Source organism: Thermobia domestica, chromosome 14 (assembly GCF_964235325.1).
Source record: "Thermobia domestica chromosome 14, izTheDome1.hap1.1, whole genome shotgun sequence".
Classification (NCBI taxonomy): domain Eukaryota; kingdom Metazoa; phylum Arthropoda; class Insecta; order Zygentoma; family Lepismatidae; genus Thermobia; species Thermobia domestica.
Window position 1 is genome coordinate 174134104 of NC_137467.1, and position 23609 is coordinate 174157712.

A 23609-nucleotide genomic window follows, 5' to 3' on the forward strand; every position below is an offset into this window, starting at 1 on the left:
CTTGTTATAGAAAATCTCTTGGAATCTCGCTATCGAGACGAGACGAGATGCGAGCAGTGTGCCCTTTCGTGAACAACATTAAAAGTGTTCCATATTACTGCTTAGCTTACATTTCTCATGGCTTTCGCTTTCCATTTTACTCACGCCATTATTTCAAAGCGAGTTAAAACGAGCGAGCCATTTATCAAACTCGACTTGACTCGAAACTCGACGCCAAAAACAGTGAAACTCGACACAGCTCGGAACTCGACACGAGAATATTTCCTTTGATCGACTCGAAACTCGGCTTGAATTCGAGTCGAGTTTTAGCTTCACTCGTGCTCATAACTATACGTTAGAAAAAATGGTAGCTTATTATTATTCTGCTAAACTAATTATATAATAATAACAATGTTTTATGTAAAATTACAAATACAGAATATAGAGAAACATTACATTACAGCTAATAAAATGAGAACACATGAACTGGGGGTCAATCAAATCTTGCCAGTAACTAAAATTGATACATGCTTTTTAAAGCTAGTTGTTCCAAACTCTATAATCAACGGGACACTAAGATACGCAAACTGATCTGAAAGAACTCCAGTATTACATACCATCAACAAACTATGTTCTAGTAATGAAGTAGCCTGCTCATCAGAACAGAGTTTATTCGTATTAACCCGTTACTGTATGTGGTTAATTATGACACCCTAGTTGTTGATAAATATTCCCCGCCGGGGCACCACTTTACTTTTAAATCCTGTCCACCATCTTCTTCAGCTTTTAAGAAAATTATTCTTTCAAATATTCGAACGATAAAATATTTTCGTTCTCCATCTTTATAGAAACCACACCAATCAAAGTAAAATAGACTACCGGTACCATTGTACTCGTAATTCACTCATATGTATTGATTTGGAGCTGTCAAAATCTACGACAAAATGTTCCAGGTGCTTGCAATCAGTACACGTGAGGCTGTCCACATCTTCCAAAAACAACAAGTTGCACTAGGATCTTATCTGTTTCTTTGTGTGTTGGTAACTGGCTGTCGGTCACCTACATCGTTCATGCTCCATTGCTCCATTCTGAGAAATTCGCTTACAGGAAAGAAACATTTTGTTTCCGAAAAAAAATATACATATATTGTAGTTACTCATCCGAAATGTAACGCGAAAAAAGTAACGCAAACTAGGTACGTTACTTAAAAATTGGTAACGCGTTACCGTTACAGTTACTTTGAAAAAATGTAACGCGTTACTAGGAAACGTTACTTGCGTTACGTTACTTCTCAAGACTGGCTGAAACAGATACATGAACCGGTCTATTCTGAGAAAGAGTAGATGTCAAATAATTTTTGATTCTTGATAGTGTGAAAAATGATCTTTCCGCTGCACAGCTATTTGCTGGTGTACATAAAAGCCCTTTAAGGCAAATATTTATATTAGGATATAAGTCCTGAAGAGTTTTCGATGTGAGAAATCGGTTAAGTTGCGATAGTGACATTTCTTCAGTACTTCTCTTGAGCTAAAAGTCCTTTTAAATGAAGACACTCTGCAAGAAACGAAGATTCCTTGATGTCGGCTGCATCACTTTCTGCAAAGAAATCGCTGCTGCGGCGATTTCTTCGGCACTCAAGTTGCATAGATTTGTTAAGAAGGTAAATCTGCTGAGAAATTCAAGGTAGACCGCCATTCTTTTGTATAATTCGGAAAGAAGCTTGCCAATGACCACAACAAAGGTTTCTTGAAGACGATGATCTAGCTTTTATATCTCTTTTTCCTTTTCTGATCCCTCAAAGAATTTCTTCTATTTCTTAATCTTTTAGGCCTGTTTTCTAAGCATTCACCACCAGTTTCAAAAACAATCTGAACAGTCTTTAGTTTTTTTTCTCACCAGCCATCTTATAGAACTTAAACATACCTTTTAGTTCATCCACAAATGTCAAGAGAGATTTGTACAGACTCATAACTGTAGCTGCAGTCATATTATGGTAGTGTATCTTTTCACTCACAGAATTATATTTACTGAAAATGTCTCCCCGTAATTCTGCATATGTATTTCAATAGTTTTATAGTTTTTAAAAATGTTTTTTTTTAATTGCCGCCCTTCAAAATTTGCCGCCTTGGTTCCGGGCCCATGTGTCCCATGCCTAAATCCGGCCCTGTGTAAGCGGATGCTCAAAGAAGCCAATGATCCGCAGTAACTCCACGGAATCGTGAAAATGGCGGTGGCTCTGTGGTGCTGTAATATCCTTATTTTGAGTGTATCCTGTGCTGACGCTTGCCGGTCTCATTCCTGCCTATAATGATGTCCCCACTTTAGAGGAGCATGTGCGTCCTATGACCCAGATGTTGTTTCTGGCAATGACGTCATAATTATTCCAGAATGACAATACGTCCATTTACACGGTTGAAGCTGTTGCGGCGACGTTTGGGGAGCATTAGGATGACGTTGAACATCTTCTTTGGCCCACCCACTCTCTGGACCTGAACATAATTGAATATCTGTGGTCCGTTTTGAAGACACGAATTAGTGGCAAACTTTCTCCTCCGTCTTCTCTGACAAAACGTAGTTATACAATACACGCAGAATGATGTAATATTGCACTTGTCACCATTCACGACCTCTATGACTCAATCTATTAAGTTGCACTTTTTTTTAAAGGTGTGTCTGTTATTTTGACAACCATCTGTATATTGATCTGTGTTTTCAGAAAAGAATAAATCACTATTACTAACGTTTGTCGTAAGAAATATAATATTAGTTGTTCTTTTTTTTAAGGATATGGACATCTTATTCTACCTGTACACGGAATGGAGAGACTACAGAATAAATTACACAAGTGACCAAGACTCTATCTACATTATAGATGATGATTTAGCTTATTTTTGGACTCCTGACGTAAGCATATGTTTATGGCTATTTCTTAATTTTTAATGTAACATTATGTATTTATTACAAGACAATGCAACTACATATCTTTAGATGGTTCTGTATTTGTAATCATAAGTAGATAAGTAATCTAATGGCTAAACGCATGCATAGACATGTTGAGCCTTATGCAGAGTATATTTAGCATTGTATTAAGAGCTTGACTAAGGAGTGACGCAACTTTTGTGATGTTCATAACAATGGAAAGATTTGAGTTTCATGTCTTGGTAAAGATTGCTTTTTAATGGAACAAAATGTCATTGAAGCAAAGTAATGGCTTGACAAGTGTTATTCGGACTTTGTTCCATCGAGACAAATGGTAGCGAAGTGGTTTCCTGATTTTACACGCGATCGTACAAACACCGATGATGTTGAATGCTCTGGTCACCCAAATTGGGCAGTTGTTTAAAAAAAAAAAACATTAAAAAGGGTAAAAAAAAAGTTGTGGCCGAAGGTAAATTGAAATTGCGTGAGACAGCTGGTACTTTAAAGATATCAGGAGGCAGTGTGTTCAGCATTTTGCGTGAACATTTGTCCATGAGAAAGCTCTGTTCGAAGTGGATACCGCGTTTGCTCACAATCGACCAAAAACAACAACGCGTCGACGGTTCCGAGAGCTGTTTCAGCGCAATAAAAAGGATTTTTTTTCATGTATTATGTGACAGTAGATAAAACACACATCCATCACTAACTACACTCTAGAGTCAAATCGGCACTCAGCTAAGGGAGAGCAACCGGCGAAAGCCGCCCAAAGCGACCAAAAACTCGAACGCCAGCTCTAAGATTTTGACCTCGGTATTTTGAGATGCGCACAGTATTCTATTAACCGATTACTTTCAAAAAGGAAGAACTAGCAATGGCGAATATTATATGGAGTTATTGGTGCGGTTGAAGGAAGAAACTGTGATAAAATGGCCCCAAATGAATAAGAGAAAAGTGCTTTTTCACCAAGACAATGCACCGTGTCACAAGTCAATCGCAACAATGGCAGAATTGCACTTTGAATTGCTTCCCCATCTATCGTACTCCCCGGATCTGGCTCCCAGCTACTACTATCTGTTTGTAGGTCTGAAAAGAATGCTCCAGGGAAAGAGATTTGGCTCCAATAAAGAAATGATTGCCAAAACTGAAGCCTTTTTGAGGCCAAAGATAAACCGTTGTAAATAAAAAAAAGGCATCGGAATGTTGGAGAATCGTTGGAATGAATGTATTACTGTTGAAGGAGACCATATTGATGGATAAAGTCGAAATTTGCCTTAAAGTTGTTGTTTTATTAGTCATCCTACGAATTTATTGAGTGATGTGTTAAAATCAAGATTAAGGGCAGCGGTTGCTCAGTAGTACAGGCCTATCTCTAGTGCATGGGGTCCTTGATTCGATCCCACCTCGCACCAAGTGAGCTTTATGGTGGATAAACACTGTGTGTGTATGGGTTTCTCTGAGCTCTCCCGTTTCCTCCCACTTTCTATATTCCACCATTTCATTCATGTCTCAGAATCACCGTCTCCTTTAGCCTAGCCGGCATATCGTGGGACGTAAAACTTATAAGATTTCATTTCATTTTCATTTTAAAATCAAGGTTTGAACTCCGTTATTGGACGATTTAAAGTTTATTGTTAACAAAATTTAAATGAATTTGCAGATTCGTTCGTATGGAGTGATGCAAAGTTTATTGTGAACATATGTATGATATAATATTTTCTTCCTTTCCAGATTTATTATCGTAATGTGAAATCGTGGGAACTGTGCAAACAATTATACAAACCACTAACTATAATTACCAAAGACAAACTCATTCTTTCAGGACAAAAGTAAGTTCGACTTTCAATAGTTACTATATATTTCCATTAAAAAAGAACTTGAAGTAGTGCATCTATAAGTACGAGAGCAATCCCCCCCGAAAAAGGTCTCCTATTTTTGGGGAACGTAGAGAAACTTTTAATACGGTTGTTGGCAACACTGTTGTGGGTGGTGCCTTCTCCGCTACCACATAAGCACGCAGGCGCTTCGCTCGGATGCTCAGTCTTGGCTTGGCAGCCATTCGAAATGGAGCTCCCGATGAACGTTACCGCCAAGTGCGAAGTTCGCGCAGTTATTCGATTTTTGAACGCAAAAGGTGTTAAACCGGTTGAAATTCATCGCCAATTGACGGAAGTGTATGGACAGTCGTGCATGGATGTCAAAAACGTTCGCAAGTGATGTAGAGAGTTTACAGCCGGTCGTACTGAAATTCATGACGAGGAAAGGAGCGGGAGGCCATCAATTGCCGACGAGACAATCGCGAAAGTTGAGGAACTCATGCATAAAGATCGGAGGATCACTCTGGAGGCTCTCTGCGTTTTGGTTCCTGAGGTTTCCAGAAGCACCATCCACAGGATTTTAACGGAAAAGTTGCAATATCGGAAGGTGTGTGCAAGATGTGTGCCGCGTATGCTGACAGAAGACCACAAACGGCAACAGGTTGATTCTTCCCTCGAATTTCTTCGCCGCTATGGAGAAGAAAAGGACAACTTCTTGGACTCGATTGTCACGGGTGACGAAACCTGGGCATTCCACTTTACACCTGAGACAAAACAACAGTCACGCGAGTGACGGCATCCCTTTTCGCCCAAGCCACGAAAATTCAAGCAAACACAATCTGCCGGTAAAATCATGGCAACTGTGTTTTGGGACAGGAAGGGGGTACTGTTGGTAGACTTTTTGCCTGCTGGGACAACAGTCAACGCTGACAGGTACTGTGAAACACTGAAGAAACTCAGAAGGGCAATTCAGAACCGGAGAAGAGGGATATTGAGCAAGGGAGTAAGCATTCTCCATGACAACGCCCGTCCTCACGTCGCCCGTCAAACCGTCGATCTCCTGCAAAATTTTGGTTGGAACGTCATCACACACCCACCATACAGTCCGGAATCTGCACCCAGCGATTACCACCTGTTCGCTAAGTTGAAGGAACATTTGTCTGGACGGCGGTTCTGTTCCGATGATGAGGTGAAAGATGAGGTTCAACGCTTCCTGAAGGGCATGGCGGCAAGCTGGTATGACATGAGCATTGTAAAACTGCCACAGCGTCTACAAAAATGCATCGACCGAAATGGCGATTATGTAGAAAAATAAAGCTTTTTTCAACCTTTAAAGTGATGTAGCAATTATAGAAAATAAACGGTTTTTTGTATATTTAAAAATATAGGATACCTTTTTTTTTTTTTTTTTTTTTTGGGATTGCCCTCGTACTAGAAAGGCAAGATCAAAGCAGGGGTGGATCCAGGATCCAGGGAAGCGATCGCTTCCCCCAGAAAAGAGGAAATTTTCTTATTTTATATATAAATAAAACCCATCCCAGAGCTTGGAGCTCTTAAGAGTAGCTCTAAAAAGCAGTATTACAATCCAACGCCCCCCGTCCTGGATCCGCTCCTGAATCAAAAAAAAAAAAAAAAAAAGAATCTGTTCCTCGGACGCTGAATCCATATCACAAAGCCATTACTCGTTATCTCTTTCTGTTTTTATTCTATGGCAATAAAGGTTGAAACCAAAAATCGTTTATTTCAATCACTTAAAATTTGAGTAGAGGACTAAAGGAAGAGATAGAACCTATTCTTTTGGAACATTCAATCGATTGCCAAAAGCCGATACCATTTTCGCTCTACGGAAGATCAGTATTGAAGCCGGAATAATAGTAAATTTGAATCATTTTCGGTTTTTTTCAGAATGTTGTGGGTAGTTATGATACGTTCTCTTGGTAAACTGAATCGTTTGTAAAAGAACGCTTCTCGCTATCTACTACGGTACGGTGTTCATTATGTGGCGTTAAATGTTGATACAGGAAATGACTAATTTTAACCATTTCCGGTTTGATTAGAGTTTTAACGAAGAAGAAAAACACAGCTGAAGCTGTTTCGGCGTAGTTTGAACAACATCTAGATGAAGTTGAACACCTCCTCTGGTCTCTCCAATCCCCAAACCTAAACATAATCGAACATTATTGGCTCTTTTTTGAGACACGAATCCGACGCAGATTTCCTCTTCCTTGCTCTCACATCAGGGCTGGTTGTACACATTTTTTAAGTGTAAGCAAAGAATATTTAGGCGCCCGCGCCTAAATGATAATAAAAGTGTAGAAAGTTGTAATAGATAAAAAAATCTTCAAATTATTGTTTCAATTGCAAATTTCCTCAATATCTGTAGTCTCCCTGTAAATATTAACGAAATATGTCGAAATTATAATTAATTGACTGTGGATTAATACTGAACAAAGTTCCAATTTTAATAATTAATTGTATTTTTATTAAATAAACACAAAACACAGCTAATATATATATATATATATATATATATATATATATATATATATATATATATATATATATATATATATATATATATATATATATATATATATATCTTAAGATGTATTTTGACAAGTGCAATTGAAACATACAGTACGAATCGAAACAGGATAAAACGCATGAGATTCGAAGTCTAACATTAACACAGGTTTGATTTTGGCAAAGAGGTATGCCCTTATGCTTCATTAAAGCATATTTACATGGTATTGTCTAGTGATACGATTATGGTAATTAGCGTAATCTCTCGTTTTGTTTGTTACTAAATAGTTCATGTTACAAAGACACTTTTCTGGCTTTCAATTTGGCAAACTCTCTTATTACTGCATCCGTATCCATTTCATTCAGTATGTCATTTTCAATGGCTATCAAAGCTAGTCCATTGAATCGTTCTTGAGATATAGTTGATCTCAAATAATTCTTTATTAATTTTGGCTGAACTTGTTTAATACACAACAAATGACAAAAGTGTGTGAATTAATCGATTTTTAATTTGTCTTTGATCCAGAGGCGAAAGTTCAAAATCAGATCCTCTCCACAGAAGTTCTTTTCAGGTTCTCTTAGGCCTATAAAGCAATTAAGTCCTTTCATGTCTCTCTCCCACATAGAAGTTCGAATTCAGGCAATGATAATGATAATGATTTTGAGTTTAAGTCCCGTTCAGCAGCGAGGCTATATGAGACGTTGTCCTACCGATTAACGTGAAATCCGAATCACATGAGCTCCGACCGGGAAATCAGGCAATGGGGTCATTCCATGTCAAATCACCTAGAGCACTGTGCTTCAATGTCTCAGATTCTCTTCAATTTTTTCATACATAAATACCAATGAAATTATGGTAAATTTTTTTTTTTAATTTTTTGGATAAGAAATGGGCCGGATAGAAATTTTTTGAAAAATATGAATTTTGTTTTAATTTCACTTTTTGGCACTCAGCATCATGCAACAAAATTACCATAACTTCCTTATTTTTGAAGTTATTGGACTCATCCAGGTGTCAAATGAAAGCTTTCAGAAGATCCTAAGCAACTTTGCAAAAGGTTACACTGTCAAACATTAATGGACATACAAATCAAATTTTAGGGTTTTTACAAATTGTGCCATTGCTCAAAAGTTACAACTATGAAACTTTTCAAACTTTTTGTAGGTTCATCTTAACACGTACATGGTATGGTTAAAGAATAAAGAGGGTGTTTTTTGTATCTTTGTAATTATTATTTTTTATGTACGGAAATATAGTTTTAAGTTTTGTTACAAATTGTTCCATTGCTTGTAAATTACAACTGTAAAACTCTTGAAACCTTTTTTATAGGATCATTTTAGCACATACATGATATGGTTAAAAAATAAATATTGTGCTTTAGATATTTTTGTAATTATTAGTTTTGTATGTTATAGTGCAATTCATGAATCGCTCTGGGCCTTCTATATTCTACTGGCCAGAAAATAAAGACTTTTGTTGGATACCTTTTGAAAATATCATCTGGGAAGTTTCTGTTCCATCTCTTACAAGCCAATCAGCCCGGACTTACGCAACTGAAAGCAAAATTAAAAGAAGACGTCACATCATCAATGAAAAGAATGATCTGTGAAATATGGGACACAACATTTTGTATTAAATCTATGTAATTCCAAGAAGTATTACTAGTGTGAAGATATCTGTATTTAAACACATAACAAAACATTTTATTTCGAACTATGGAACATTTTATTTTAAAACTCATTACAGTGAAAAGCATAATCATTCATTTAATGTTAAATCACTTTTCGATTTTTTTTTCTAAGTTCATTTCCCTTTCCTACTAGGAAGTCTTCTTGCTGTCTGTCATTTCTTTCTTACACTTGTAATTTCTTAATTAATAAAAATAACAGATTGCTTCCCCGTCCGCATTCCTACAATCACCTCACCTTGGTTAATCTACGAGCACGCACTTTTTCATCAAGACGGAAAACATAGTTAATGACCGAGGATATGAACCCGGAAGGGACGCTAAGCAAAACGATCGAGAGACTTTAGTAAGGGGCAGTCGATATTGAATTGGAGACGAGTTAAGATGTAGAACGCAAACTTCATTTTGAAGCTTACGAAAAATTTAGCCTTGCTCTGTCCTAGAGAGCATCTTATTTCAGCTAACGTTACATACCTGTTGACCACGATGAATTGTTTACTAAAAAGAAGTTTCGACTTTGATTGAATTTGCGGTCTTCCTAAAGTTGGTTTTCCTGTCTGCGTTTCGCTAACCCTTAACTTTCAACTGCTTGAACGACCAGCCAACCAGATAGAGAGATGGACGGACGTCAGTCCACTGGAAGAATCATCAAGAAGGCAACATCCAGATCTACAAGTAAGTGCAAGTAGGTTAACCTGTCCTAAAAGTTGCTCCCTTCTTACCCCTTTCAACCCCTCTAACATCACAATCTGTCTCTTTTTGCATATGTTTGATTTTATTTACATGCAACCCAGGCCAGATCCCGTACCTTACGTTCTGTCAAATTCAATGCATTGAAAATCCTGGGTGCAACTTGTCGTTCTGAAACCCCCAATTACGTTGTCTACGAAAGCGCGTTATCTGAGCTCTCAGACCAACAAGGGGCGACTGCACATGGTGTAGATGCTGGGTATCGATCCCAGTACCTCTCGCAATCTGTAGTATGTATACACACTAGTTGTATGTTTATTGTTCTCATCTATGTACATTAGTCTATTATTTCTTATTTCTGTTGATAGGGTTTGTGATAATCACTCAACCCCTTTCATTGCTAGGCCTATATTTTCCATTCACAAAACCACAAGATTATTACTAAAAAAGATATCCCTTGTTTGTTATTTAATCATACCTAGTAAATGCAAACTAATCCTATAAAAAGTTACAGAAGTTTGATAGTTGTAAGCGATGGTACAATTGAAAAAAAAAAAGTTGCAAGTCATAGTTAAAGTAGAAAAATATATATTATGGTAATACCAAAACTACACATTACACCAGTTGTATTTTAAGCATACCTAATATTTACTAAGAAGATTATTTGAAAAAGTTTTAAATTGTGACAGTTGTCACTTCAGAGTAGGGATGGCCAAAATTTTCAGATTTGGAAATTTCACTTTCCGGATTTTTTCCGAATTCCAATTTTTTTAAATCGAAATTTTTCCCAATTCCGAAATTTTTCCGATTTTACTTTCCGGAATCCAGAAAGTAAAAATTCCGGAATTGGTCATCACTACTTCAGAGGAAAGGTATAATCTGTTAACAACAGTAAATCTGAATATTTCTGTACATTTAGAATAATAATAATAATAATAATAATAATAATAATAATAATAATAATAATAATAATAATAATAATAATTGCAAAAATACCAAAACATCCTTTTTTTATTTCTTAATCATTTCATGTATATGCTAATATGATTCTATTTGAAAAGTTTCAAAAGTTTCATAGTTGTAACTTCTGAGCAATGGCACAATTTGTAAAAAGCCCTAAAAATTTGTTTTGTATGCCCATTATTGTTTGACAGTGTAACTTTTCGCAAGGTTACTTAGAATCTACTGAAAAAGCAAAAATTAAGCTTTCATTTGACACCTGGATGAGCCCAATAACTTCAAAAATAAGGAAGTGATGGTAAATTTGTTCCATGATGCTGAGTGCCGGAAAGTGAAATTGAAGCAAAATTCACGTTTTTCAAAAATTTCTCCCCGGCCCATTTCTCATCCAAAAAATCGAAAAAAAAAAATAATTAAACATAATTTCATTGGTATTTATGTGTGAAAAAATTTTCAATAGAATGTGAGACATTGAAGCGCGGTCATGTTTTATAATTAGGGATTTAACATGGAGGATCCAATGAGTAACATAAATTAAACACACGCAGTGGCACACCCAAGATTTCTCTTTTGGGTCCGAAGATTTTCCGGAGTAGCCAACAAAATGCTAATAATTTTATATTTTTGTCTCTGAAATTATGCTAATTTTCTTAAGGCCGTATCCATTCCATTTTAATTTAACAATTAAATTAGTGCAATCAAGTAAAATAAACCACCGCCCGCTGGAGTCAGAGAAGAGTGACTCCAGCGGGCGGTGAATAAACTTACAGTTTCAAAAGTTTGTTGACTTGCAAATGCTTCGTTAACAGTAACTAGTGTTATTATCTCCCCTACCTCAACATTTATATGATTATCACTTAGAAAATTTTATCCAGAAGTCGAAAAATACTTTTTTAGAGCCTTCGTTTGCCTCTCATCTTCTTCCAAGTTTCGTAGCTTTCTTTTCCGGTAAAATGCTTACTCAGTTTTTAATTGTTAGCTATTATTATTACATGAAAAACGAAATACTATTGAAAATTGAAAACACACATCATTAATAATAATAATAATAATAATAATAATAATAATAATAATAATAATAATAATAATAATAATAATAATAATAATAATAATAATAATAAACGAAACGAAAATGTTGATGAATAACAAATTGACTATACACATTAACAAAGTGACCATTAAGCAGTGAGCAGCGATTCTGAACCATTCATATTAGGAACTTAAGTTAAAATTTCCCTCATAAATGATCAAAAATTCGATTCGTACCGCCTGCCTTTTTTTTAAAATATTCGTCTTCCTCCTCCCTGAACTAATGAACAACAAAAGCCTAGTCGCCTGAACTTCTATGATATGCATTTCATTTACGCTGACTTTTCTTAAATGTTAACTGTGGTCGTTGAACCGAAGCACTATGCGGGGACACTGTTAAGGACTAGGCTTTGAAGACATTTCTTTCTACTGTGATAATGTCACCCAATCCGTAAGCAACACATACAGTTGAATTCATTTTGTTTGTTGATCCATTTCCATTTTAAAGACATGTTTGACAATTGTATTTTCTAGCAAAGTCGCGGAAGGGTTGTTGGGAGAGGAATGAAGAGTCTGTTATATATATTTGTATTTTGTGCATGTGGTCGGCTTGTGGAAAGAATGCCACTGTCTTTAGTCGTACTGCCGTAGTGCTTTATATAACATCTATTGAAAAGGTAAATTTCTGTCACATTCATAAAATTAGGACTAGCTCGGGAGAGTAATGTTCCCGGAAGTAGAAACGAGAAACACAGTTCTGATTGGTTGGCGTTATCCACTTCTTGCCACGTTGTATTAAAATAGCAGAAATCAAACGCTTGCTGCTGTCGGCGTTCGTGGCCGAGTGGGCTAGCGCTATATGCTAATAATAAAAGTCTCTTTTTGCGAGAGTTCAAACCCGGCCCGAGGAAAGTTTTTTTACATTTTTTTTTACATTTTTATAACACTTATTAAATTAAAATAATATGAAAATAATACTTAAAAAAGTGATTTATTTACTTTTGTGCAGATAAGTAGTTGTAGTACTTATGCCCTTGTACTCCATGATATAGGGCTCGTTTTGTTCCCCTTGTACTTCATGATATAAATTTTGTGACCAAATTAAAACAACTGGCTAGGATAGCGCGTAAAACAGCTGGCTAGAGTAGCGCGCGGAAAAAACGTACTTCCGGGAGTATTACTCTCCCGAGCGGGTCGTATAAAATTACTCTTTTTCCCTCTAAAAAAATATTTCCTAAATCTCCCTGCGCCGCGGGAAATTTTCCTCAAACTAACATCAATTGTGAGTGTTGCATTGGCTCCAATTGATGTACTAATCTGTTTCATTTGCAAAGGGGCGTTTTGCAGCCAACCACGCAAAGATTCGTCTTTATCGCCCTCGGACCTGTCTCTCATGGAACTGAATGAAATACTGCATGAGAAAATGGTAAATACTTCACTTGCTACCATTCAGGATCCCTGTGCTCCATTTTATGTCGCATCAGAACCCAACGAAATTTGGTCCAATGCCATATTAATCTGTGAAGTTGCACTGTTTTCAGGTATTACTATTATTTTGATAACTCTCTGTGTACGTATTTGAAATATTTTCCATAAACCGTACTCTTTTTGCGAAGAACGGGAATTCTGTTGTTAAAGTTTTCCTTTTCCTATATCTACTTGTAGGAGTTAAAAAAATGTTTTAATATGTAAAGTATATTATTAAACAGGGACCTCTGTTATATTTATAAAAGGAACAATGCGGTCACGAAATTATAGTTTGCAAACTAAAATAATTTCAGATAGAGAGAGTTGAAAATTGCATAATCTGGTTGTTAACTTCGCGAAGTGAAACTTTAAGGCCAATATTTATTAACTTTCACTACATGCTTCGCAGTCTCTTTTCTTTTAAAACAGCTAGTTTTGTCGATTTTGCACAGAAAAAAATCAAACACTTTTCCCCGATTTTCCGCCTGCGTTTGCGAAGGAATAGTTTTAGCAACTGACCAAGTCAATTGAAGAACTAACAGTTTCATTTATAGTCTGCTATAATATGATAATATTTATTAATTTTGCAGGTTTTTGGCTACACCAGTGTGTGAATTTAACTTTCGATATTTTCCTTTCGATCAACAGAAATGTGGAGTGCATATTGGAACATGTAAGCAATATATTATTATTATTGTTGTTGTTTTAGTTTAGTATTGTTTCAGAGTAGGATACTGGTATAACACAATTCGAAAAGAAATCCAGTTTCCTCCCAATTATTGGAGCAAAAAGTTAGGTTACGCGTAGAACACTCTGAAATATAGCCTCCTTGTTGATCTAGTTGCTTGTAAGTTTTCAATTACTGTCTGATGAAGATAACGTTAAGTTGTCGAAACAACTATACTGTGTTGGTTAAAAGGGAATTCCGTCGCCAGTATTTTTCATTTTTTTAGTTTAAAATGTAGATTTTGGTGAGCTGTGCCCAATGGCACCACTTTTGATTTCTGGAACCGACTGCTTCAAGGTCAAATTAAGGGTCAAAAAGTAAAAAATGAGACCATTTGGGCAATGCGGACCAGTGACCAACTTCGACGAAATGGGTGACATTCAATACGTATTCACACATACATGAATCATTGATATGCCATTTTCCCGAAAAATTTTATTTTGAGTCCGAAAATTAACGAAAATCCAAGATCCAAAATTTCAGATTTTTGTTAATTTTCGAAGTCCAAATAGAATTTTAACAAAAATGAAATATTAGTTATTTATATACGTTTGCATACGAATCGAATGCCACCCACTTCGTCCTAGTCGGTCACAGGTCCGAATTGCCCAAACTCTCGAATTTTGTTAATTTTCGGGGTCAAATTGGAATTTTCGGGAAAATAGTATATCAATTATTCATGTGCGTGTGAATGCGAATCGAACGGCACCCATTTCGTCTCAGTCGGTCACTGGTTCGCATTGCCCAAATGGTCCTACTTTTTATTTTTGACCCCTAATTTGATTTTGAAATAGTCGGTTTCAGAAATCAAAAGTGGTGTCATTGGACACAGCTCATCGAAATCTGCGAGTACATTTTAAACCCAAGAATGTTGAAAAATACTGGGCAACGGTGTCTCCCTCTTAACCAACTATAGTTTAGTTTGAATAAATAAGTATACTCTGGTCAGAAGTGTTAATTGTCCCTTTAATGAAGTGGTTCTCAGCCTAATTTCTATCACGACTCCTATTTTATCACTTCCTCTTGCTAGTGACCCCCGTATAATTTCTGCTTTGTAATAAGCTTGTGTGGGATTTTTTTTTTTACCTATTACAGAGATTTCATGATACCCATCTATTTCTATAATAGTAGAATCCATTTCTTGTATGTTGTGGATACAGTAACTTTCCAAAAAGCGAATGGATTAAAACCAAATGTGGTCAGTTCATTCATATTACATATATTGAATCCGATCCGTCACACTGTTTCAAAATGAAAGCGTTTGAAAATTTTAAAACTTGATAACTCCCTTAATTTTGGGCCATATGATAAAGAATAAAGTGATTTCTAATTTTGATTCAAAAACTTTGACAATTGTCAAATAAATTATTGAGTACTTTAAATGACTTGATCATGTGTGTCAGGAAGATTTAACCGAACACTGATTCACTAGTGAAATCACACCATGCTCAGGTATCTCTTTAGCTCTCAATTTTAATTGTTGTTCAATGTGCAGGTTTTGTTGCATTCGTATTTTTATGGTATTTCAATATGTAGTTCTCATTAGTTTCTCATTAGTTTAGTTCTCATTAGTTTAAATTGATTTTTAAACAACTCTACACCTGTTGAAAATGTTTAGTAGACCTATTTTTTTTATTGTTCTTAACAGTGTGTATAAAAATAAAAATATGCCTATGAGAACAAAATTCAAATTAATATTTGCAAATATTTTCCGGTATTAGATTCTAATTATATTTATCTCTTCCGCTTATCTTCGCGACTTCCGTAGGGGTCACGACCCCCCAGGTTGAGAAACCCTGTTTTAATGAATTGCAGATTCATGATGGATAGAGAAAAATACAAATTAGCATTTGCTCTACTTTCATTTTCTAAATATATTTTTAGTTAAAGTGATGATTGTTATAAATCTAATATTTTTAAGTTGTAAATGTTACACTATATAAACAACTTTAAAGTTATTTTATTCTTTCCATGGTGACTGTTGTAATTTTGAAGTTAATTTGGAGACCAGTTATATGAAATTACACCTAAGAAAGGATAAGCTGAAATTTGACAAAGATATGACACATCTTCCACAGTATGAAGTTGTGTCAATCAAAAGTATAGACTGTACCATTGTGTGGGACTTCGACACCATTAAAGGTAAGTGTTTAAATTCATAACAATACTCTTGCATTGCTCTTACTTTCATAATTAGGCTCGTATAATGATCATCATTAGCTAACCACGGTAGTTGGCCAATGGAAGCGGATGGCACTACCAAATACATTGCAGCAACGTTGACTTATCGGATATAATGTTCTAAGTACTCTGAACGGACTAACCAACAACTCCCCAACGGTGGTTCTTCCATGAAAATGTAAGAGTCAACGATGACATGCTTTTGGCATCGATTATTTCCGGTGGATTCAAAAGAAACGTGCTGCATATGCAACTTAAAGTGGTTATGTTGGGTGTTGATTTATAATAGGGTGACCAGAAATAGAAAACAGAACACTCGGCAGACGGAGATGAAGGGGAACTGTAAGGATACATACACACTTATTTTCGGAGCTTCATCTGGAAAATACCATGTCTGTGTCTCTATCTTTGGCGCGGTGGTACCGTGTCAGAGTCTCTCTAAACACAAATCATTATAATTTTCAAGATATGTTTACCTAAAGTGTGAGCGTTGATAATTACAATGTAGTTAACAATGTGATGAAACTATTCAAAGTTGCTGAACAGCATTGCTATTCATAGTGCAATGTCATTGAAATATATAGAAGAGGTCTCCTTCCGAGTTACATCATGAGAATTGCCATAGCATACTCGTATAATAGACGTGTGCATTCGTCTCGATTTTTCGATAGTTGTTTACAATAAGAGAAAAGGCTCAAATTAAGAAAAGATGTGCAAAAGAAAATATGTTATTATATAATAAGGTTTTTCGTAATTAAAATATAATGAAGTACTTTTACGAGGTGATTACAAACTTATGTGAATATAGCATAAGTAGTATATTCTTACAAATACTGGCAATGTATGATGAAAGCACAATATACAAAATGAATGATCATATTTCAAGAATGATGTGAAAACTCCTTTTCTAACCAAGAATTATTGCATATTGAAATATTGTAAAATATGTGCATGCTTCATTTTAAGATTTAGTGTTTGTATGTATGTTTGAGCTATCAAGAAATACATATAAGATTTAAGGATATGTCAGATTAGTAATTGATAGTATGCTTAGTTTGATATACAGAGTTGATCCCTCGAACTTTAGCAAAAGGCGTTTTTTTCAGTGATGAAACCCTGAAATTTTATAAGATCCCATCTCGAGAGGCAGAAATTCCTATTTTGCTCTTGAATGTTCCACGCTATACTAATAACAAAATTTTCTAAACTCAGAAAACATAAACAGTGAAATGAATGTTTGTCAATCATTGTTTTCAATATATAAGCGAATGATACAAAAATTTCGATCGTCTACATTTATCAAACAGCTTATGAACAGGCATTTTCCTAAATTGAAAGAGACAATTAAAAATACTGATGAAAATATGTACATTTTGTTGTGAGTTTATTATTTCCATCATGACGATTTTGTGGCATGATCTTTCACTCAACGTAATAAAACGAGATAAACTTCATTCTTCAGTTATTTCGCATGGAACGTTTTGAAAGTTGACGTTTCTCGTTTTACCTTTTTTCCGGTGATTCTATTCTTTCTTTTCTTTTTCTTTTTCTTAAGTACCAGAATACATTTAATGTTTCTTCGTACTTATTTTCTGAGATTCACAAGGGACTGCATAAATTACTTTAACATTAACATGCATTTTATAGTAAGAAAATTTAACAATTAACATTAATTTCCCGTTTCTTAAAGACAGACAATTTTGTTGACGTTAATGTAATAGGTATATGAAAAATCCCATAAATCCTGCCAATTTTGACAAAAAATCCCTTTATCCCATCTCGAGAAATCAGTCAAAAATCCCATAATATGGAATTTTCCCCACGGGTTAGCATCACTGGTTCTTTCTCGTTCTTGCGTGAGAAGGAGCAACGGACCTCGAATTGAACTCTATTGAGACGGTACGGAACTAGATTTGGAATCTCTTCAATGCTCTTTCTCTAGTACTTTAAGAGGGGAGTTGCATGAATCGAATTCTTACTACTTCAGAGTAGTCACTGCCTTCCGTTAAGTTTATAAGTAGTGTTGTTATTTTCACAACCAAGTGCAAAAGTTCTTTGTGACTCTTCTTATTCAAAATATTGCTTATAGAGGGCTTACAAAATATTAAGGTTTATTTTAAATTTTGAGGTGAAGGGAAACCACGATTCTGAAAAGGAAGAAGAGTAGTGAATCAATTGAGCTGCAATCTGTATATTCAGCAATGCATGGAGAAACCTACTTTAACTTAACCATATTAATTGAATTAACGTTAGTCTAAAAGCTGGAATATTCTGCTTTCTTTGAAATCACATTAATTGTTGTGCTATATTCTTTTCAGGCGAGTGGTCTTGTATGGGTTTTGAAGTTGTATTAGAAAGACGATATGTATTCTATTTGTGGCAGATTTATCTTCCTTCCGTGTTGCTTGTGGTGATATCGTGGCTGTCATTTTGGATCCACGCGGACGCCATTCCAGGTCGCGTAACCTTAGGTGTTACCACGTTATTAACATTAGCTACTCAATCTTCGAGTGTACAAAGAGCACTGCCTGCTGTCTCTTACATGAAAGCCATCGATATTTGGTTGATTTCTTGCATGGTAAGTATCGACATAATTTTTGCATTACTTAAATAATAATCATACAAACTATAATCTTTACATTTTTATTTTATTCCTGTTGTTATTAGGTTTCAATATGCAACATTTAATACTGTACAAAGAATGAAAATTTCATGTAGATTGAGAGAGTTTAATATACTCATTGTTGTTGAAAAATGGCAACATTAATCTTTTAATGCATTAAGTAGACTCATTCTGTTGTACTTAATACAGATCAGTGATCCTAGCATGACTACCAGTTTCACATCAAGAATTCAGTGTTATAATTAACATAGGCCAGTGATTCCAACATGTCTATCCCTTTAGCGCGTTATTTCAACAACAAAATTCAGTATTGTAGTTAACACACATCAGTGGTTCCAACATGACTACTACTTTCACGCGTTATTTCAACGCCAAGGATGCACTGTTGGGGTTAACACAGTCTTTGGCTGTTATAGATTTTACGTAGTGCTGGTTTTGAAATTAAAACCGTGGCAATGTTTAAGAACTAGGTGAATGAGCAACCGAACGCAAAAATGAGAATACCGACACAATGTTTTTTTCAATATATGTACATACACCCTCTTTTATTAGTAACACTCCAGCACCCACTGTGAATGAATACAAGCCGTTACAGTACTATTATTGATAACTCTATTACTCGTCAGTTACATTTTGTTTATAGTAATGACTTAGTAAAGGTATCATAATGAAAATCCTCTATATAGGATTCATATAGCGATACTGTAAATTTTAGCGTGCACATAGTGTTTCACGAATACCATAAATATCTAAGTAACTGACATTGAGAATTTGTATTATTTTTAAAATTTTATTTTTAGCTATAAGGAAAATTTTTTACAGTATACTTAGCATTTATACCAAGTAACTACTAACGTATTACACTTCCCGTAGTCTTGAACCTAAAAAGATTTTTCGAGCATTATTTTCTCAGAAGATTTACATCAGCAGAAGTGCTCTAATCTGCTTTCGATATTTGTTGTAGGTGTATTTCAACCCATCAAAACCATACCATTCATTTAACCACTGCCATTTTTGACAGTTTAGTCGAAATTTCGATAGAGTTGAAGTCGCACGAGGCGTGTGTAAAAATTAAACTAAACTAGGGTAATATACAGGCATTGTGTTGAATTGACACATAAATTGTTTACTTTGTAACATGATAGCACATATATATGTTACTTTGCCTTCGGCCGATTCCTTTCACTTTCATCTTATTTTAAAACTTTTTTCTTTCTTTGAACAGGTATTTGTGTTCCTTAGTCTTGTGGAATTTGTTATTGCATATAGCTGGGAACAAGGTTATCTACGGATAGGAAGCTGTAGCTGTAAGCGGAAAAAGGTAATTTACAGATACAAAAGATTGAGAACGAAGAAAGTAGCATTTCTTAACGAAGATAACGTTATTGCTTAAGATAATGCATTTTACAGTTTCTCGGATTGCGGTGGCTTTGATACAAACACCTCGACACTTCGACCGCAATCCAAATCAAAATCAGACGCGGTTTGTAAGGAAAGTCATATTGCTTCAAAAATTTAAATTTGATTGCTTTAAACTAAGGAAAGAAAACTTACCTATTATGATAATTCTTGTATACTGCAGTTAATACATCAAGTAGCTTTCTTTCGCTTAATTCGATGTTGTGAAATCCGTCACGAGCCGCCTCAGGTCAGAATATAAGACATATACATATATGGTATATGGGCACATAAAAGTGAAACACATATTTTAAATTTACAAAAATTCATTATCTAGGTCTTTGCTAACTATTGACGTAACGACTAACGCGGACTGTAGCTCTTCAAGGGTGATGCTCCGGATAATATGAGTAATTTTCCCACACTTCAGCAAAAGTACGTAAGTCACTTACATACACGTGTTTTAAACATGCTCAGAGATGAACATCACATAACTCTGGGGAACAAAAGAGGATCACAATGTCTTGTTTATTGTGTATGCTCTTTTATAAACATGTCGTGCATCAACACCAGGACTTCGTCCTCAGTATTGCATGTGGCTCCATCTTGTTGGAAGTAGGAGTGTGGTCTTTTCTGTGGTGTCAGTTCATCGTAGAACTGTTGCAAGAAGCCACGACTAACTTCACTATTCACTGTTGAAGCAAAGAGTCCCTGAAACTACGTACCAAACATTAACTTTTCGGTCATGGAGGGATGTTTTGTGAAGAATATATGGATTGTCAGCAGACCAGTGCCGAGGATTCTGTGGATAACTTGATAAATGGAACCACTCTTCTTCAGACATAAACTACAGCACAGGGTTCAAACGTCCGTCAGAATTTTTGTCAGACGCAACACGTCCTGCTTCTTCAGTTCCTGAACATAAGTTGCTCGATATGGTCTTAGTTTCAAAGATTTCAGTACACGACCTACTGGGATTGTTTCCGAGTAGACTTATGCAGGATTCGTCTTATTTGCTAGTGTATATCACTGACGACATCCGATGTTCGGACATTAGGTTTCTGCCTACTGACCTTTGCTACGTACCCAGTTTGTCGCCATTTTGCATCGGATTCTGAACACATCGTTTTACAGATGGTTTTGTTCCTGGGTATCCAGCAGCGAAGACCTTTAATATGTATTAATTGACGCTGCCGTCCGCACAGATTCTTTCATTATCACAATTCATTGCTGCAAGAGGAACACAATCTTCTGGACACGATTTCTATACCAGAACTAAACAGGCAATTACAGCTAAACAACTGCACATCAGGTGACGTAAGTGCCAGATCGTGGAACCAGACAAATACAGATACCACATAGTGCTAAATAACTGTGCATCGGGTAGAACAGCAGGGTCAGTCACAATTACTCAAAGAATTACACACAATTATTTGTTCATCTCTGGTATCACCTGGCTGGGCTACTTTTATGTAGATTACTTTGTATGTAGACGAACATGGGTCACTAATGTGTGGGTCATTTTGAAGTTATAACCACATGAAAATTAGGGGTAACGATAAAACAAAGGATTTTAAATTGCTGTAGTGATTACAGTATTTTGAGTCCAGATTCCATTCATATATGTACAGTATATACCATTGGATATAGAGAGTACCAGTTGCCCGTGTCTAATTTCCCATTTTTCGTTCGTAGAGTACTTTATGAATTTCCTTAAACACTCCAAATTTAACCCATTTCTGTACATGGGTACATTAATGGAATCTAGACTGAAAATAATCATTCTGCTCTTTTACCTTATCTTCATCCGACATTTTGTATTCAAGTTATGACCCTTCATTTTATCATTCCTTGCAATTTTGGAGTACTTGAAACTGCGAAACGACAGTTATTTTTTCATGTTGGTCTATAATTCTTTTTGTTTCCACATGAGCAATAATTTCCCTAAATGTGCTGTTTTTCAAACTACCCTGTATTTCATTGCTTCCCTGTAAATTAGTCAAGGCGCGTCAGAGCTCTACGGCTCACGGGTGGCGCCAAAAACCCCAGCAATACTGATTGGCGGCAAAATGGTCCCAATCGTTAGGACATTGTTTTTACATATTTGGGCAAGCAAAAGTTTCGTTTGTACACAATAGCATCAATTACTGGTTATTCTTGTTTTTTGTATTTATCCTAGATTTTTCGCTTTTCTTTCTTTCAAGTTTTAATACCTTTAATTAGGAACTTTTTAACAAAAGATTCCTCTCAATTTCTTTCTCATTCATGTATTATATAGAAAATCTGAGTTGTAAATGTTTGGATGTTCATGTGACGTTGATGTTTGTACGTTTATGTGTTAACGTTTATTTAATGTTGACGTTGAACGTTGATGTTTGTTGTTGGATGTCGTTGAACGTTAACGTTTTGATGTTGATCATTAATTTTATAGTTATAAACCATGAAATTTTAAATGATATGTATATTAAATGTTTATAAAGTTTCTATTCTTGTTCTTATACTTTTCATTATTTATCTTCTCTGTCATATCAATTGCTATAAAACCATAATCACCTTTTCAACAAGTAGAACATCTCTCTTGAAACTTACCATAAGACATATCTACCGCAATGAATTTATTATATACATGTTTAAGATTAGTATCAACCTGACGAAGTATACATAAGAAACTAATGTTATATCTTACTAATTGTTTTGGTACTTTTGAATGTATTTATGTAAAATAAAAACAATCTAAATGTTTGTGGCTTCCTCTTGTAAAAGAATCTCTAACGTTGTTTTGGTTTTCTAATATAAAATTATCAAAGACAGAAATAGAAAAATATTTTTGTTCATCACCTGGAATAATAGAATCATTACTTGATAAAAAATGTCCCTATTTCATCTTTAAATTTTAATTCTTCGTTCTCAAATCATTTTTGCCATTGTTGATATTTTGGCTAATTCATACTTTTGGAATATATATATATATAAAGGTGATTATTAGTTAATCAATATGGGTGCATTAAAATAAATAAGAGAAAAGTTTTACCACACCCACATGGGCCTATAATAAAACATCCAATTAACATATTTTTAAATTTATTCATTTAGTGTAGAGAAAATGTTTTGAATGTTTCTCGTTAATATGGTCTTCGCCCATATTTCAATTTAATTTTATTATTATTTTTGATTGTTCTTTAAATGAGTTAATACTGTTAACGATAGTTTTATATTCATCTTTCGTTTTGCTAATGTATAGTTTAGATCATTAACCGGTTATACAACGCTTACTGTGGCTAGATATATTGTTGTGTAATTGAATGAATAGGGACAGGAATAAATACATTAATAAAACCAGTTATTGCAGATAATAATACTGATAAAGTAATTAAGCTGTAATAAGCGTATCTAATAAATCGTAATTTCTTCTTTTTATCTTTAAATTATATTCTAATTTGCGTAAGATATATTCTATTAATTTCACTACTTTTTCTCTTGAAATATCTTTAGGTAAATTTAACTCATTAATTTGTTATATAATAAATGAACAGAGTATTTAAATTGACTGGTGATACATCTATATTAGATAATAGCATTGATTTAATTATAATTTTGGTAGGTTTTTGTAG

At 35.0% G+C, this 23609-nt stretch overlaps 1 protein-coding gene across 2 annotated transcripts in view; it reads left to right on the forward strand.

Annotated features, from left to right (window-relative positions):
- LOC145670748 (glycine receptor subunit alpha-2-like) overlaps positions 1-23609 on the forward strand; it is a 118437-nt gene that overhangs the window by 92650 nt on the left and 2178 nt on the right. For both annotated transcript variants that reach the window (XM_081739516.1, XM_081739517.1), the window contains exons 4-9: positions 2764-2883; positions 4627-4724; positions 13660-13742; positions 15792-15938; positions 18296-18555; positions 19826-19921. In XM_081739516.1, the coding sequence (XP_081595642.1) occupies positions 2764-2883; positions 4627-4724; positions 13660-13742; positions 15792-15938; positions 18296-18555; positions 19826-19921 (804 nt within the window). The remainder of the gene's footprint in view (positions 1-2763; positions 2884-4626; positions 4725-13659; positions 13743-15791; positions 15939-18295; positions 18556-19825; positions 19922-23609) is intronic.